The sequence below is a fragment of the Miniopterus schreibersii genome (assembly GCF_964146895.1).
Source record: "Miniopterus schreibersii genome assembly, chromosome: 15".
Taxonomy (NCBI): domain Eukaryota; kingdom Metazoa; phylum Chordata; class Mammalia; order Chiroptera; family Miniopteridae; genus Miniopterus; species Miniopterus schreibersii.
The window spans coordinates 15,623,562-15,641,179 of record NC_138115.1 but is presented as its reverse complement, the minus strand read 5'-3'; the positions used below and the strand labels follow the sequence as shown (position 1 = coordinate 15,641,179).

Genomic DNA, 17,618 nt, shown 5'->3' with positions numbered 1-17,618 from the left:
GTGGTTCTGACATCCAACCAGTCGTGTTTTGAATATAACATGAGACTTTGCCCACCCATCATTTTCTTAAAAATCTGCTGAGTTTTGCAATTGTAAATGTAAATTATATATATGCCTATAGCATATATTATATGCAATATATATTTATAAATACATGTTTATATTTTATATAAAGATCAGACAAAAACATAGGTACTGGAAACCTGTAGGCATTCTACTGGGAAAATGTTAAGGAGAAGAATTTCCCGTGAAGGTACCTTGTTCTACCAACACCTCCATTTTACAGATGAGAATACTGAGGAATAGCTAGAAGCAATGGAGCGGGGGATTGTGCTCCAGACTCCTCTGACTTCAGATCCTTCAACCTTAATCACTATGCTATAGCATCTGTCATCCTCATTGATATATATAACCTAACTTTTCAATTACAGCTGACATGCAATATTATATTAGCTTCAGGTGTACAACCCCGTGATTAGACATTTAGATAATTTATGAAGCGATCACTCTGCTAAATCTCATACCCATCTGACACCATATCTAGTTATTACAAATTATTGACTGCATTGCCTTCACTGTGCTTTACATCTGTGACTGCTCTGTAACTACCAATTTGTACTTCTCAGTCCCTTCACTTTTCACCCATCCTCCCCACCCCCCTCCCCTCTCTGGCAACTGTCAAAATGTTCTCTGTATCTACGAGCCTGTTTCTGTTCTGCTTGTTCGTTTATTTGGTGTTTAGATTCCACATAAGTGAAGTCATCTGGCATTTGCCTGTCTGACTTATTTCACTCAGCATAATACCGTCTAGGTCCATCCCTGTTGGTGCAAATGGCACGATTTTAGTCCTCTCTTAGGGCTGAATCATGCCCCGTGGAACATACGCACCGCTTCTTTCATTCATCTACTCATGGACACTTAAGTTGCTCCCGTATCTTGGCTCCTGTGAGTTCTGTTGTCTTCGTTTTAATGTCGCACTGGCCTCACCTGAATGCTAGCGCTGTTTTGTTACTGTTATCCACTATGGCTACTATTTTTATTAACTTACATTGACTTAGCACTCATGATGCTCCGGGTACTATACTAAGTACTCACATATTTATTTACTTCTCACATTGGCCTCTGATAGAGGACCTATAGTATCCCCGACTTACAAGTTTTAAACGTTGAGACTTAGAGAGGCTTGGGAACTTGCCCACTGGACATAACTCGCTTAGATAATTTAATCAACCACAAGCCTTCACCAAGTGCCTACTATGTACTCATTTATGTACAGGGTTATTTAGTGCTGTGTTACTGGACAGGGAACTTCATAATAGTAGGATTAGGCCCATGGCTTGGGTTCAAAGGCATTACGCATTTTACTAGTCCATATTTCAATTTTGTTTCTGTAATAAAACCATGCAATTGTATCATGACCTTTGTCTCACCCTAAATAATATGGTGTAACTTATATTTTATACATTTATTTAGATATACATATGCGTTTGTTGCTAAGTTCAAGTAAGTCTGAGGTCAGAGGCCCGGTGACTGATGTTGTCCCAGAAAGTAGAATTCTTATGATGCATAAATGATAGCTGATCAAGCCAACACAACTGCTCAAGGAATTATAGCTTATAGAGTTGCTTGGCAGATGAAATCGCTGGACTAATTAGAAAATAATGCATTATGCTGTGCCTAGAAAAATCACAGAGCAGCGGGAGTGGAGCTGCATTCTGAGTCCCTGTGGCTGCCAGTCACAATAAAGCCTGTGCCCTGCGTTTCTTATCTCTCTCTCTCTCTCTGTTTCATTCCTTCTCCCTGCAGCCCAGAAATTGAAACAGACCCTGGAGCCTTGTGATACTGAATATCCAGCATTTGTCTCTGAGCGCACCATCAAGGAAACCTCAGGGAACATTGCTTGTGAAGACTGCTCCAAGTAAGCCCCCCACACCCTGCTCAGGGACTTGCCCAGATGGGCCGCACAGGACTCGGGGAGAGGGACATGTGGCCCTCTCGTGTGAGGAGGCCTGTCCCTCAGCTTGGAGGAAACGCCACCTGGCTCCCTTGGAGAGATCACTGGGACTTGGGGACGCATGCAGAACGCATTAGAACGCACCCTAGAGTGTGGGAGGGAGACTTTCGCTCTGTTCGCTGGCGGTTGGAAAAAGTCCTAATTTGTCTTTCCTCAGTTAACAGTTGGCAGTTTCAGGTATTTGTTCCAGGTGTCTTTACCAAAAACACCAAAAATTCAGATTCACTGAAGTCTGATGTGCTGAGAATGATGCTTGGAGGTTTCATGTGCATGTCCCTGATTACTAATGCTGGTGGGCCTGTTCTTTTTTTTCTTCTTAGCAGTTTTATTGGTTATTTGGGTTCCTGATCTCTTCATTCCTGTGTTCCTATTGGCAGGTCTCTGTTGGGTGGTGGATCTACTCCTAGTGATTTGGGAGCTCTTTCCATGTTTCGGATACAATCTATTTGCAGTTATATGATTTGTATACGTGTCTTCCTGCTCCTGGGTCTGTCTCTTCACATTTAGAGATGTCCTTAGATGCACAGAAATTTGCTTTCACTTTTATTTTAATGTAGCTTAATTTATTCTTTCTTCAGGGATTTGTGTACTTGGTACCTTGTTTAAGAAATTTGTCTCTGCACTAATGTTGTAAGGATAGTTTCATGTATTTTTATTCTGAATGCTTTAAAGGGCTGCCTTCCACACTCAGGGTTAATCCCCCTGGTGTGTGTGTGCGTGTGTGTGGCACAGGGTGTAGTGTAGTTTGGTCTTTTTCTATATAGTTGGCTTTGTAACCAGCATTTTTCATTGAGTCATCTTTATTTTCCAGCAAGTTTATTCTGACACCTGTGTCATGGGCTGAGTTCCCATCTATCTGCAGACCTGTCCCAGGCTTTATGGCTTGTCAGTGCCTCTGCCAACACCCTGGCTCTTCAATTATTATCACTTTATAATATGACTTGTTATTTAGAACAAATATCCTTTCATTTTCTTCTCCTAAGTCGCCTTGACTAGTCTTGCCTCTTTACTCTTACACATTAATTTTGGAATAAGCTCATGAATTTCCATGACTCATGCTAAAGCTTTGATTAACATTGCTATAGGTTTTATATTAATTTGAAGATAATTGCTATCTTTTATGATATTGGACCTTTCCCCTGATAAACCATGTATGTCTGTTTATTTACATATGTCTCTTTCTATGCCTTTCAATAGTTTTATAATTTTATGTTAGATTTATAGTTTCTCTTGCTAGCATAAATGGTATATATTTAAAACTACATTTTCTGATTGGTAATGGCTTTGAGAGCGTCACAGATTTCTATACATTGAGTATCTTATATCCAACAAATTGCTAAATGTTCTTTCAGATCTGACAGTTTGTGTATAGATTCTCTCAGGCTTTCTGCATAGACAGTAATATCACTTGTGAAAAGTTTCCTTTCTAATCTTTAAACTTAATTACTGATTTGTGTTTTATTACACCGGACTTCTGATACATAGTTGAGTAAAAGCAATGAGAGTAGGCGACCATGTTTTATACCTAATTTAAAGGAATTGCTCCTAATAATTCCATGTGAAGGATGATGTTTGCTGTTGGGTTTTTAGAGCCATAGCAAAATATAAATAATATAAGATTTACCACTCTAACTATTTTTAAGTGTACAATTCAAGTGCATTAAGTAATCACAGTGTTGTGCGACCACAGCTATTATCCATTTCCCAAATTGCTGCAGGTTTTTGGTTGTTAACCATTTACTAAGTTAACAAAAACCTCCTTAAGATTGTTTGGTGCTACTGTTGTTATTATGTGAAACTTGAATGGATGTTGAATTTTATTTTTAAAAATTTCTACGTACATTACTAAAATAATTTTAATTTTTACTATGTTTAGTTACATGGATATAATTTAATTTTTTCAATCATGAAATATATATATGCCACAAATGTCTTTAATAGTAGATAGGTTGTCTCATGTGAAAACATACTTGCTTTCCCATGATGGGCTTTCATTGTCAGGATCACAAAAAACAATAACATGTTTAGGATTCATTGGCTCCTGTTAGACTGTGGACTTTTGCATCTGTGCCCACCAGGAGAGTGGGCTCTGCTTTTCCTCTCTCCTACTGTCATTTTATTGTCACAAAATTACTTGGAGAATTTTTCCTCTTTCTCTAATACCTTAACATTTTGTATAAGGCTAAACTATCGTTTTCTTGTAGGTTTGGTAAACTCATGAAACGATCAGTGACTGATGGATTTTTGTTTGTTTTTGTGTGAGTAAATTTTCAACTACTGGATTAGTTTCTTTAGCGGTTAACTGTCTCTTTGGAGTTTCTGTTTCTTTTTCGAAATGACTTTGGTGATGATATTTCTTAGAAAATTGCCTATTTCATCTCACTTTTCAAGGTTATTGCATGCACTTGTTAATAGAATTGTCTTTTGATTAAAAATGTTAACTTCTTGGTGATTTTGCCCCTTTTTAAATCAATCTCTCTCCCCCTCCCTCTCTCTCCCCCCCTCTCTGGGTAATTTAATATATAGGGCTTTCATTATTATTTAACTCTAACAGTGTTTTAATTTGCACAATTTTTTTGATCTATAATTTTTTAAATAGTGTTTTAAGATTTCCTAATATGTGGCATTTGAGGCTTTTTTATTATCAATGTCTAATTGAATGATGTTGTGGTCTGTTTAACACATGGTTTTTAGTATGTGTGGAGATTGGCTTTGTGTTCTAGCACTTGTCCATGTATTTTTGAAAGCAAGTTTCATTCTCTAATAGCCGGGTACAGGGATCAATATATTATTCATTTTTGTTATTTTGCGTCTGGATTTGTCTAATAAATAGAATATAGCTGAAATATCTCTGTCTAGTATTGGCAGCTTTGTTTGGATTTATTTCTATTTTTATTTTACATGCCCTCTACCCTTCATTCTCCTTCCTTCCTTCCTTCCTTCCTTCCTTCCTTCCTTCCTTCCTTCCTTCCTTCCTTCCTCCTTTCTTTCTTCCTTTCTTTCTTTTTCTTTCTTTCTTGCCTTCTATCTGATTTATTGAGTCTCCTCTAGTCTTTTCTCCCACTTACGTGTATGGGAATATGCACTCTTTGCTTTTTACCTTAACTTTTGTAATTGGTCAGGATTTCTTTTCTCCTCCAGGACAAAAGCTCAGAACCTCTAACTTAGAGTAGCCCCTATTTCTTTCACAGTCTACTTTGTCACACTTTAGTTCTCCCATGTTTATAAACACGCTATATGTTGCACTATTGTTGCTCCTGCGGGGGGTAAACACAATGTTTACCAGTTTGTTTACTCACCATTGCTTTTTTTCTTTTTTTACCCATTGCTGTTTTAGTTTTAGAGTATCTTATAAGTTTTTTCAGGAATGATCTGGGAGTGGTAAATTCTCTCATTCTTTGTCTAATACACCTTATTTAATAGGTACTCTGCAGGGATCATTTAACTTCATACTATCTAAATCGAAATTTTTAAAGATACTATTCTGTTGTCTTCTGGCTCTGAGTTTTGCACCTTTATAAGTAGTCTGGCTTTTCCCCCTCTCTGATGGCTTTTAAAGTGTTTACTCTCTCTTTATATGTCTGGATATAAATTTATTTCTGTTTGTTTATGTACTTTATTCGAGATAATTGCCTTCAACTTATATTAGTGTTCAGTAATTTCCTTTTGATTGTGTCTAGTCTGCTGCTTAGAGGATGCAATGAGTTTTTAATATGGATGTTTTTCTTTTTATTGCTAGAAGGTTTATTTGCTTTTTTTAAAAATCTGTGTATTTTTTTATATAGAGGTTTAAGGTTTGTATACCTAATTATAAGGGCCTTTAAGATTATTTTAGTAGTTTAAATTCTGAGGGCACCAATCCTCTTGTTTCTTCTGTCTGCTTCCTTTAATGGCATATTTTTCCCTATGTGTTTTGTCATTTTTAACTGTAAACTGATCCTTACTATTAATTATTATTTTTGTGGGAACAGTATAGAGCTTGAGTTTCTCTTCATGATAGGTTTGTATCTGGGCTTCATTCATGTATCCTATTGGTATTGACTGCCTGGGAATAATTGTTATGGAAGCTTTTGTGTTTAGGGGTTTCTGCATCATATAATTACGGGAAATGTTTGTCCTCGGCAGCATGTAGTTTAGGCCTAGAGTTTGATTTCTCCTGCTAATACCGGAGCTCCAGTCAGCACCACTTAGCTGTAAACGTGCAAGTTGGTTTTTAGCATCTTCTCCTGTTAAGTTTCTGTTGTTGTTTTTGTCTTGTTTTTTTTGTATTGAAACATGCTTGCTTTGTTTTACTATTTCACCCACCATATGTAGTGTTTAGGCCAGAATGGTTTCCATCCTTGCCCATCTGCCCCGTCATAGTTTCCTCCTGCCCGAGGACCCCTGAGACCACCCACTCACAAGCGCGGCGGCCGAGTGGGTTAGTGCAGGAGCGCTGGTCAGAGGTCAGGGTGCGAGTCCCAACCCTGGCGGTGCTGACTGTGCGACCCCGAGCGAGAACCCAGCACTCTAACTCAGCTTCTCCTGGGCAACGTGGGTGTGAGAATAGTAAGCACATCACAGGCTTGTTGTAAGAATGAAGTGGGGAAATTTATGTTGTGAATTTAGCATAATGCCTGGAACAGAGTAAGTGCTCAATAAATGGCCACATTTAATACAAGCGTAATACCATACCAGCTTAGTATAGGATAAAGCACAGACCATTCTGTTGAAATGTGAATATTCCTTTTCATAGTCTAACATCCCTTCACCACTGTAGTAAAAGGTACAGCATGTATGTGTCTCAGATGGCCACAGTTCAGGTATGACTTAAGGAGTGTGGACAGTTCCTGGCTCTGTGGTTCTATGAAGTGACCTCCACTGGTTTTATAAGATTTCAGCCCTTTTTGACCAGAGGGCTATTATATCCCCAGTCATCACAACTACAAACTCCATGAGGTGGCCAGTATCTCTTAGTGAATGATAGGCAGTCATATTTAGTAGAATAGGTTGGGTTTCTCATTTCCATTCTAAATGAGAACCACGATAGATCATTGCTAGGGCAAGTCATATGTCTCTTCATTGACTTGTAATTAGAAACTGACAAAGATGTGGTTTGATTAAAAGAAGTGACCCAGTGATTTCAAATGAAAGAGAAAGTCTTCATTCAGTGGGAGGTCACTGCATCCCTGCTGCGGCCAGAACCTGCCAGAGCTTTGGGAAATCCAGGGATGACTAAGAGAGAAAGGTGATGCAGAAGGTGTTTACATGCACCGTGACGGGCCTGTGTCAGACCTTGAGTTCCACGCTGGCTTGAAGACTCCTAGGAGGTTGGTATGTTGAGTGAGGCCATATGCAACTTGCTGGCCCCAGAGAAAAGCCACTGCAGGATTTGAAAGACTTGCCTTTCACAGCTTTATTGCAAGACCACCACCCAGCAGCTCAGTCTTACCCCACAGGAGCAAACAGGGAAGCTCCGGGGGCTGAGTGGGGAGAGGAAAAGGAACTGAGCTTTCCCTTTCTTTTTTAATAAGCTCTTTATGGACGTATAGCGCATACAGAAAAGTGTACAAACCAAACGTTTGCAGGTTGCAGAAACTTCACAAGGGGGACACATCTATATAATTAACACTCAGGTTAAGAGCCAAAAAAACAGTCCAGCCTCCAGAAGCCTCCCATCTGCCCCCTTCTAGGTACAACCCCAGTTGTCACAGGATAACCACCCTCTTGATTTCTTACATCATAATTGGTTTTACCTGTTTCGAATGTCAACTTGTGAGATAGCAATTCAGTTCATAAGGTATGAGAGCTGATGTGTGAATGACTTTGAAGGAGGTTTCTAAGGAGTTCACTTGAAAAACAAAATAGGGCCTTTGGAAAAAAATTAAAGACACCTTAGGACTTCAGTGAATGTTTCTTGTTTTTTTAATGATTTTTTATTTTTCGATTACAGTTGGCATACAATGTTCTTTTAACTTCAGGTGTACAACATATAATTAGATAGTTATGTACCTTACAAAGTGATCACCTCTATACTTTTAGTGCCCACCTGGCACCATACATAGTTATTACAATATCACTGACTATATTTTCAATGCTATATTTTACATCCCCACGGCTATTTTATAACTCCCAATTTTTATTTCTCAATCCCTTCCCCCTTTCCACCCATCCTCCAATTCCCTCCCATCTGGCAACCATCAAAATGCTCTCTGTATCTATGAGTTTGATTCTGTTTTGTTTATTTCATTTTAGAGTTGCCATACATAAGTGAAACATATGGTATTTGTCTTTGTCTGACTTATGTCACTTAGCCTAATACCCTATAGATCCATTCATGTTGTTGCAGATGGAAAGATTTTTTATGGCTGAGTAATATTCCACCATATATATGTACAAATTCATCAAGATTACTTCCATATCTTGGCCATTGTAAATAATACTGCAATGAACATAGGGTTGCAACTGTCTTCTTGAAATAGTGTTTTGGGTTTCTTGGGGTAAATACCCATAAGTGGTATGACTGGGTCCTCTTTTCTCTTGTTATAGCCTTTGTTTTAAAGTCCATTTTGTCTGATGTAAGTATTGCTACCTTCGCTTATTTTTTTGTTTTCATTTTCATGAAGTATCTTTTTTTAATCCCTTATTTTTCAGTCTGTGTGTGTCGTTAGATCTGCAGTGAGTCCCTTATGAACAGCATATGTAAAGGCTTTGTTTTCTTATCTACTCAGCTGCCCTATGTCTTTTGATTGGAGCATTTAATCTATTTACATTTAAGGTAATTGTTGATAGATATGTAGTTATCCCCATTTTATCATTCATATATTTTTTTTAAATTTTTATTTATTGATTTTAGAGAGACAGAAAGGGAGAGAGAGAGAGAGAGGGAAACTTCGATGTGTTGTTCCATTCATCTGTGCATTCATTAGTTTTTTCCTGTATGTACCCTGACCAGGGATCAAACCTGCAACTTCGGTGTATTGGGACAACACTCTAACTGTCTGAGCTACCTGGCCAGGGCAATTATTCATATTTTTATCTTTCTTCTTCTTAAAGGAGTCCCTTTAACATTTCTCATAATACTGATTTGCTAGTGATGAGCTCCTTTAGCTTTTCCTAGTCCAGAAGCTCTTTATCTGCCCTTCAGTTCTAAATGATAGCTTTGCTGGCTGCCTCCCTACGTTTGTTTCTTTGTACAGAGCTGCCACATGTCCTGCTTTTGGTAAGGTGGCCTTATGTAGTAGGTGTCTGGGGCCCAGCGGCACAGTCTTCCTGGTCACCTGAGCCGGGTACTACAGGTGTGTCTCTTGTGTGCGTTGTGTGTGCCCTCCTATTGTAGTAGAGCCTTGATTTCTCTTGGTATGTCAGGGAAGGACTGGCCCTCGGGCTGATTGGTTGTGAGGACTCTCTGTGACTATAGTGGAGAAGTTGTTGAGCAGAGGCTGACCCTATGGAGCAGAACTCACTTTAGTAGGGATCTGGTGCCTGCAGAGTCTTCCCTTTGACTCCAGCAGCCCTTTGTCTCACTCAGCCACAATCCCCACTGTTTTTCACAGCCAGAGTTATGGAGACTTCTCTTCCCAGCACTGGAACCCTGGGCTGGGGGGCCTGGGACCCTCAGAAGGCACCTCTAGAGCCAAGATACTTCTCTTGATTTTTACCCACGTGGGTTTGGGACCAGCCCGTTCCACATCTCTGCCCCTCCTACCAATCTTAACATGGCTTCTTCTGTATATTCTTAGTTATGGGACTTCTGTTCAGCTAGACTTTAAGTGGCTTTCAGTGCCGATTGTTCAGTAACTAGGCAATGTGAACACTCCATGCTTAGTGCTAGAATTAGGGCGTGTTACACAGGAGTATAGAAAGGGGGTCTGGGTTGGTCACGAAAGGCTTCCTGGAAGAAGTGGCCAAAAATCTCAGACCACCAGGATACAGAGGAGTTAGCAGGTACAAATACCCAGGCAGAAGGAAGAGCCTTGTGAGGCAAGATAAACTATGGTTTGTTCTACAAATTGTTAGAAGTTCAGGAAAGCTGGAACACAGCGTTGGGGTGAGGAGAGATGACAGAGGAGGTGAGGGATGAGTCAGGGCCATACTGTGCTGCCCCTTTGGCCCAGTCAAAGAGAACTCGTCCTTTGAAAGATTTCAAACACTGAATTCAAATGATTTCAAATGAAGTTGAAGGACACCAGTGTGGAACAGCAGAAAGGGTCTCTTTTTAGGAATAGAAACTGATAGACTGACTGGAGTTGAATGAGGAATCAATTCCTGGCTATATTTTTCTAATCAAAAACCTTTGTGAAGCTTTGTGAGAAAATTATGATATAATGCTCCCATCACATAAAAATAGGCTCATAAAAATAGTCTCTTTGGAGGCCTGAGAAAAATTGAGACTTTTACTTCTTGTCTTGTGGGTATTCTTTCCTGGCTTTCTTTGCTACGTTCTATGAAATAAATTTACTAGAAAATGTATCTGAATAGTTATCAAAGTATTTGTGAAGGTAACATTTTGCATTTCGTGTGACATTTGTATTCCTAGAATGCAATATGTTAAGGAGAAAAATACTGACGTTTGTCATCTCTCCCTTCCTGATGGCCAGTAGATTTTTCAGTATAATGGCCATTATGTTTGATGGCAACCAGGAGGCCAAACGTGCATGTCTCTTTCACATCTAATTTGTGTAGACTAGTCCTCTAAGACAATTACACATTTTTGACCAACTTTGTAGGTAACTTCAGGTCAGGGGCAGTGACATTTAAAAATAACACCATTCTACAGCATTTGGCGAGGAGAGAGCTGGAAACTGAGTTTGGTGAAAATTATAGTATTTCAGAAATTACGCACTAAGATCTTTTTCAAAGAAAAACATCTCGCCTCCCGCAATGGAACATACAAAACTGTGTCCGTTACAAACCATTCTCAAGGCAGCGATTACTTTCCTCCACAAGCAGCAGCAGACCAGAGAGCAACGGTCCCAGAGAACCGCACTTCCCATGGCTTCATGCTCTTGGATGGCTGCTAACAGTCGTCCCATCCCCTGGAAGACATCCGTTGACTTTGGTGCCTGCCTGGACATCTGGCTAAAAGTCAGGACACCGTGTCACACGGTTCTAGTCATATAGTAAAAGTCTTCTTGGTCTCCAGTGATCTCTGAAGACCGGCTGCTCCCAGCTCCATTTCTGTGCCCTGCTCCCGAATCCCTTGACGGTTTTATGTGGAAAGTACATCAAGAGGTGACTCAGGGGCTCTAAATAGAAACCTTCAAATTGGCAACTCCGAACGTGGACATTTATCTGTGTATATTATGGAAAGATATATTATAACAGAGGGACAGTATGCAATGTTTAAAAAAGGATTTTCAAAAATATAGGGTTCATTAAGAATGCAGGAGCCTAAAAGAAAATAAGAATTTACATAAGAATGTCATTAGGGTTGGTGGCTTGGCTGCTTTAACCAATCATTTTTGTCATTCAATATCCCACTGATTATTAAATTAATCTGTTATTCAAACAGCGATCGAAAACAACTCAGCCCATATTTTCTGGGCATTTGTAACTGTCAACAAGTTAACAAAACTGGATATCTAAAAGGAATGTAACGTTTTGCTCTTTTGCAACACATTGCTTTTCTTCTTGATAGCCCTTCAACCTTTGCTGAGAAAGGATCCACAAACGTTTCCTTGGAATGAAAATCAGTTGCTGAGTTAAATACGAATAGCCAGTTAAGAAAAAACATTTAATTTAAAAAAAAAAAAAAACCAACCCACAAAAATACATGTGTAATATTTGCAATGCCAGAGCTTTAAAGATCCTGTCACATTTCAATGCTGACAAGATATTAATTTCTAAGACAAATCCGTTTTTGTGGGTTATTTTTTTTTCCGTGTTTCTCTTTTTTGGTAGCATCACTCATCACTTTTCATATAAATTACGTCGCCATCAGTTTCACTTTGGGATCCGAACACGAGTTCTGCTCACCCTTCTGGACGCCCCCGAAGCTGCGGCTCCACTTTTCCTCTCTCATCACTTCTCCCCACGCGCCTTTCATTTGTCCGCTCAGCTGAAGGAAAGTAATTGGTCTCGAAGCTGTGTTGACATATCTCGCGGGCTCCAGTTCAGAGAAGCATGGTTCAGGGATTCCATTTGCCTACAAACTGCTCCAGTTTCCTGCTGAGGCCTCCCGCTGGGTGGGCCGCTGACCGCCACTCTTCAGACTGTTCTCGGCAGAGGCCCGCAGGTGTCCTTACCGAGGGGGCCTTCTGGAAACGACCTGTGCGAGGGACCCGTTGAACGGTGGGCACACGGTGTCTTCCTTGAGCAGAAGTGGAGAGGCTGGGCTACCTCACTTAGCGGTGCAAAGACGTCAACCAGTGATTCCAACCTTCTGGGCTTCAGCCTGCTCATCTCTGCAAGGGATGTAATACCTGTCTCATAAGATCTATATATATATGTGGGTTAGCACAGTGCCCAGTCCTGAGTAAATGCTTCAGAAACGGGAGATATTTTTATAGAATTTACAATTCACAAACCCATCTGTGTTGAAAGAGACGTAGGAAAACCACAGAACTCTAGTCGGTTCCCTCGCCCAGATCCCTTAGCCTGGAAGGTAAAGCTCATAGTTTCAGTCAGGAAGAGTGGTTGGTGAGGATTTTGCTCCAAAGAAACTGGCCTAGATAAAGTAGATCTCAGATTTTTACCGCTTCGTGGATCTGCTGGAGCTCTTGGTTCATAAAAAAAGTGGGAATTCTAAATTAGGGACTACACATTCAGCAGTCATCAGCCACTTCATTACGCAAATTAGATACAGAGTTTGCCAGTGGGAGTACATTGTGTCATGAATAATATAATTTGTAGGCGTTAAAATGCAACAGTTTTTAGCCGCTTAATTTGCAAGTATACGCTTATTTGTTGGAATATTTTTGTGTCTCCTGCTCTATAGATTCTTGCCAAACTACTGTACTCAGTCTTGTTTAAAACATGTAAATAAGTGTGATTCAATTTCCCATGAAATAATCATTGGCCCTTTCAGCCGGCCTCAGTTCGCTTTTAAACAGCTCGACTTTCCACTCTACGGCAAGATTAACGCCAAGGCTCAGAGTCTTCCTTTTGGGAAGGAGGGCTGTGCATTTATTTTCCCCAGGGTTTTCCACTGGTGTCATTTAGTCACTTCCACATTGCCATGGTGGCTGGTGATGTGCAGAGCTGTGGGTCACCCAAATCAAAGTAGTGCCTGTCACTTCGAGTGACACCGTGTCACGCCAGTGCGGTGGCAGAAGACACAGCTCCTTCTCCCTGAGGAGGGGTGCAGAGCTGCACCCACAGTATTGACATCTTGCTTTCTGTTCTGCGTCTCAGGAGGTGGTAGAAAGAACGACTGGACCCTAATAGTGATTTCTTTCCATGACAAAAGATTTAAAATATGACTATCAAACCTAAAAGCATTTGAGCAAGGTGTCCTGTAACACTGACGACGTGCCACTCACCTGGGCTACACTGTTTTTATATCATGGGTCTGGGACCAGGTTTGAACAGTTCCGCGCTCTCCCAGTGAACAACCTGGGCAGCGCTGTATGCTTGCGGCCTTTCAAAACATCTTGGCTTTAAACTAAAAAAAAAGGGCAAAGGGAGGTAAACGCTTATCTTGGGAGTTTTATTTTGAATTGTTGAAATAGCTCCAGGAGTTGAAAATGTCCTCCAAAAAAATTAGAATAATTGGGATGAAAACCTTTGGATTTTTCTACCAGTTCTTCTCAATGTCAAATCAATGAAGCCCTTTACTGGAGACAGGACTTCCCTGATTCTCTTTCTCAGGTGCTCAGAGGGGGAAAAAAGTGCCCTTATTTCCAGACGCTGCGATGATTACCACTTTGGGGTTCCAGATAGAATGGCCGTTGTTGTGTGAGTGTTGCTATCTTTACTCGCCCTTTGATAAGCGGTGTTTGGAGAGGTTTTAGTACAGGAAATGTTGTAAATTACTGTTTTCCCTCGCGAGTCCATGATGCAAAATGAGAGGGGCGCATGTCTATAATGACTAGGCAGGTCTCTACCTGACGTGAATTAGCCTCACAAACAATTTCCCATTTGTACATTTCTTAATGTGTGGGAAAGCGGGTGGGAGCACATGTCAGCCTGGCTGGGCTCACAACCCAGGGAGGCTTGCTTTCCTCTCCCATGCTGGAGGGTAGGAGACCAGCAGAGCCAAGGACTATTTTTAGAATGTTTATTTGCATGTGGAATGGAGGGGTGCAGAGCTGCACCCACACTATTGAGCTGCATTTCTGCGGTGTATTGTCTTGGTCCCAATGGCTGTTTGTGCTGTGATTCCCGCCGACCCTACCTCAAAGAGCAGCCTGTGTTCCTCCCGTGGGCTGCCCTGGGCTGCACCTGAAGTGGCTTAGCAAGTTGCCAAAACCCTATAGATGTGTGTTTATTAACTCTCCAGCTTGCCCTCCATGTGTTTAGCTTGGAAAGAGTTCCTGTGTTCCTATGGGTATTAAAAACCCATCTGATGTATTAAAGGAGCTCAGAGGATCAAAGCAGAATGCTGCTTGAAATGCAGCATATTGAATGGAGACATAAGATTTCTAGACACAGACCACTTTTTCATGGGACATGTTATATACTCGAGGAGGAAATTCATTTTTTTAGTGATCAGCTTTTCTTTGGGACTTGGAATTTCTCTTTTCCTTCAGGTGACCTCCACTCCCACCTCTTTAGGATAACTCATGATTTGGACAAGAAGACCCCTTGGCAGAGGCAGGTATTCAACCTCGATAGAGTTCTCATGCTGATGTAGCCCCAGAACCTTAGCGAGCATATCAGCCACTGGCTAATGACCAAAGTCTTTGTGCAATGGGAAGAAAAATGGGTGGAGAGGGTACAAAATGAGGACCAGAGTCACCCGTGATCCACGATAATTAGAGGTGTCGGTGATCAAAGTCAGAAGGATGTGAGAGAAATTCCCAGGCTCGAATCTCTCTATCAGAGGCTTCGCAGACAACAACTGCTACCCTGACTGTTAGAAAACAAATTATATATTTCATGAGTGATTCCATGGCTATTGAAGTCGATCGCCCCTGCAGTCTCAGCTTGTTTCGGTAACTTGAAGCTTATGTGAGAATCCCTCTGCGGTAACTGTTTACTGAATGCCTACTTTATACCAGGAGCTTCGTGTCTGTTTCCACACTTATTTTCCTTTCCGTTGTTTCATTTCATCTGCTTTTCGCCAAGTAGGAACCTGGGGCTCTTGAAGGAGTTCAGTCGCTTGACCAGGGTGTTGCAGAGTTAAGCGCGAGATCTGAGCTGGATCAAGTTGTGCCTGACTCCGAAGCTTGACAGAATTCCTGTGACATCCGGTTAAATGCTTCTCTGTCATGATACCAAGTCACCTACGTAGCCACACATCAGACCCAGGTCATCTCACCATCAGGGGTTGCTTTGGAAACTGACAGTTCCTCCATCCACTTGACGTATGGGAAGCAATCCACAAACGTCCAGCTTGACAAGAGCCACACACTTTCTGGACGGCAGTGTCTGCGGATGTCCCTCAGGCCTGCTGGGGGCTCTCTGGCAGCACTTGCCTCATTCGTTTGAAGCATCTGTTTATTTGTCATCTTTCCCCCTCACATCCGGTGAAATTGGCTGGGACAGTGGTTAAGAGTAGTCCTGGCTTTGGTGTCATGTAAACCTGGGTTTGTGTTCTCAAAGCCGTCACTTCCTAACTGGGCCATCTTTGCCCGCAAGGGGCTTACTCCTGCTCCTTGCCGACGGCTTGGCTGTAAAGTGAAGATGCTAACGGTGCCCACAGGGGGTTGGGTTGCTGTGCCCATCACAAAGCACAATTATTAAGAAGGCTTCCTCCAGTGTCTGGGGTTTAGTTGGCCCTCAATAGCTGGGAGGTCTGATACTGAATTCTTTGTAGATGGGGACATGCCATGTTTAATTCCTATATTCCTAACGCTTAACATAGGGCCTTGTATATAAAATAGTGGTCAGAAAATTGTTGATTGAAGGGAAGTTTCCCAAGAGAATAATAACCTTGCAAAGTGTGAGCCACAGGGGAGGGGTGGGTGTGTAATTCTAGTAGCTGGGACACCTGCTATTTAGTGTGATGTTTGAAAACAAGTATCTGTTTTGAAAACAACTAGAAGCTCAGATTCCCAAGAGCCAAAAGAGAGCTCTGTGATTTTCCTTACGAAAAGAGAAGGTGGTCCTGAGAAGGGAGGGGGCTTGCCTGGTCCCATAAGGAAGGAGCAGCTGACGCCAGACGCCAAGCCCAACAGACAGCCTGCCATTCAGGGATCTTTCTCTGCGTCACCGCCATAGCCGATAACTTTTAAACAACTAGGTAACTAACTAAATACATAATTAAATACAGGGTGGGGCAAAAGTAGGTTTACCGTTGTGAGTACAGGAAACACAGAGTTTATTCTCGTATTATTATTTATTAACTATTGTATTATTTTCCATATGAACAACTCTAAACCTACTTTTGCCCCACCCGGTGTTATACAAAGTATGATGCACAAACACAGTAAATAATTTGAGTACATGATACATAAGAGTATATAATGAGAATTAAGTCTCCCCCGACCCATGACTCCTGCGGCCTCTCCAGAGGTGCAAGCGCTGTGTCCAGGTCCTAGTAGAGTCCTCCGGGGGTGCCTCATGCCAGTGTAGGCACACAGCGTGGCCTGCACTGACAGCTCCATCACTTTTTTTTTTTTACAGGATGATAGCATACTATACGCACTGTACTTCACTTCTTTTTTCACTTGGTAGATCTGAAACTATCTTCTCTTTTTTTTTTTTTTTTTTTTTAATGGTTACCTGAGGTTCCATTTTGGAGGATGTTTTCATTGAACCCAGATTGGATGGTTGTTGTTTCAAAATGTTGGCTACTTGAAACAAAATTGAAAGGAATATCCTTCTGTAATATGTAATTTGTGCAAGTGATAAATTGCCGGAAGAATTGATGGGCCAAAGGGTCTGCGTATTTGTAATATTGATAGATCCTGCAAATATGCACTCTGGAGATGTTAAATTGATTTGCCCTTCTACAAATTTATGAGAATATATGTTAGCTATACTCTTATCAATACAGTGTGTTATCAGAATCTTTTGCCCTTTGCCAATCTGGTAGATTAAAAATGGAATGGCATTATCTTAACTTTTCTTTTCATGACTGAGGTTAAATATATGTGTTTCATATTTCTCTTTCCGTATATTAATTATAGCCTTTCCTCCATTTCTCTCTTACGTTGTCAGTCTTATGTTGTTAGTCTCTTCTTTTAAGGTGTTACACTTTTATATTGACCTTATGTAATAAGAAAACTATTTTCTTATTTATTGCATTAAAAACATAGTTTATTATAACTATTTTTTTTTTCATTACAAAAATAGTACGTGGGTATTATGCAAATGGTAGAGAATTATCTACAGTCTCTACCATTTATATCTGGAAGTAAAACTACTGATAAATTTTCGTGTATTTGCTTCCATTCATGTTTTCTGTTTTTGTATGTGTGTTTTTCAAAATTGACACAATATTATAAATAGTTTTATAATGCCTTCTTTTAACTTGAAATGTCAGAAGTGTATTTCATTGTCCTTAAATACTTCTGCA

General features: G+C 40.7%; 1 protein-coding gene across 2 annotated transcripts in view; it reads left to right on the top strand.

Annotated features, from left to right (window-relative positions):
• The window catches only part of CACNA2D3 (calcium voltage-gated channel auxiliary subunit alpha2delta 3), a 768,096-nt gene that overhangs the window by 720,161 nt on the left and 30,317 nt on the right, over positions 1–17,618 (top strand). For both annotated transcript variants that reach the window (XM_081159441.1, XM_081159440.1), the window contains one exon: positions 1,807–1,918. In XM_081159441.1, coding sequence (XP_081015567.1) covers positions 1,807–1,918 — 112 coding nt within the window. The remainder of the gene's footprint in view (positions 1–1,806; positions 1,919–17,618) is intronic.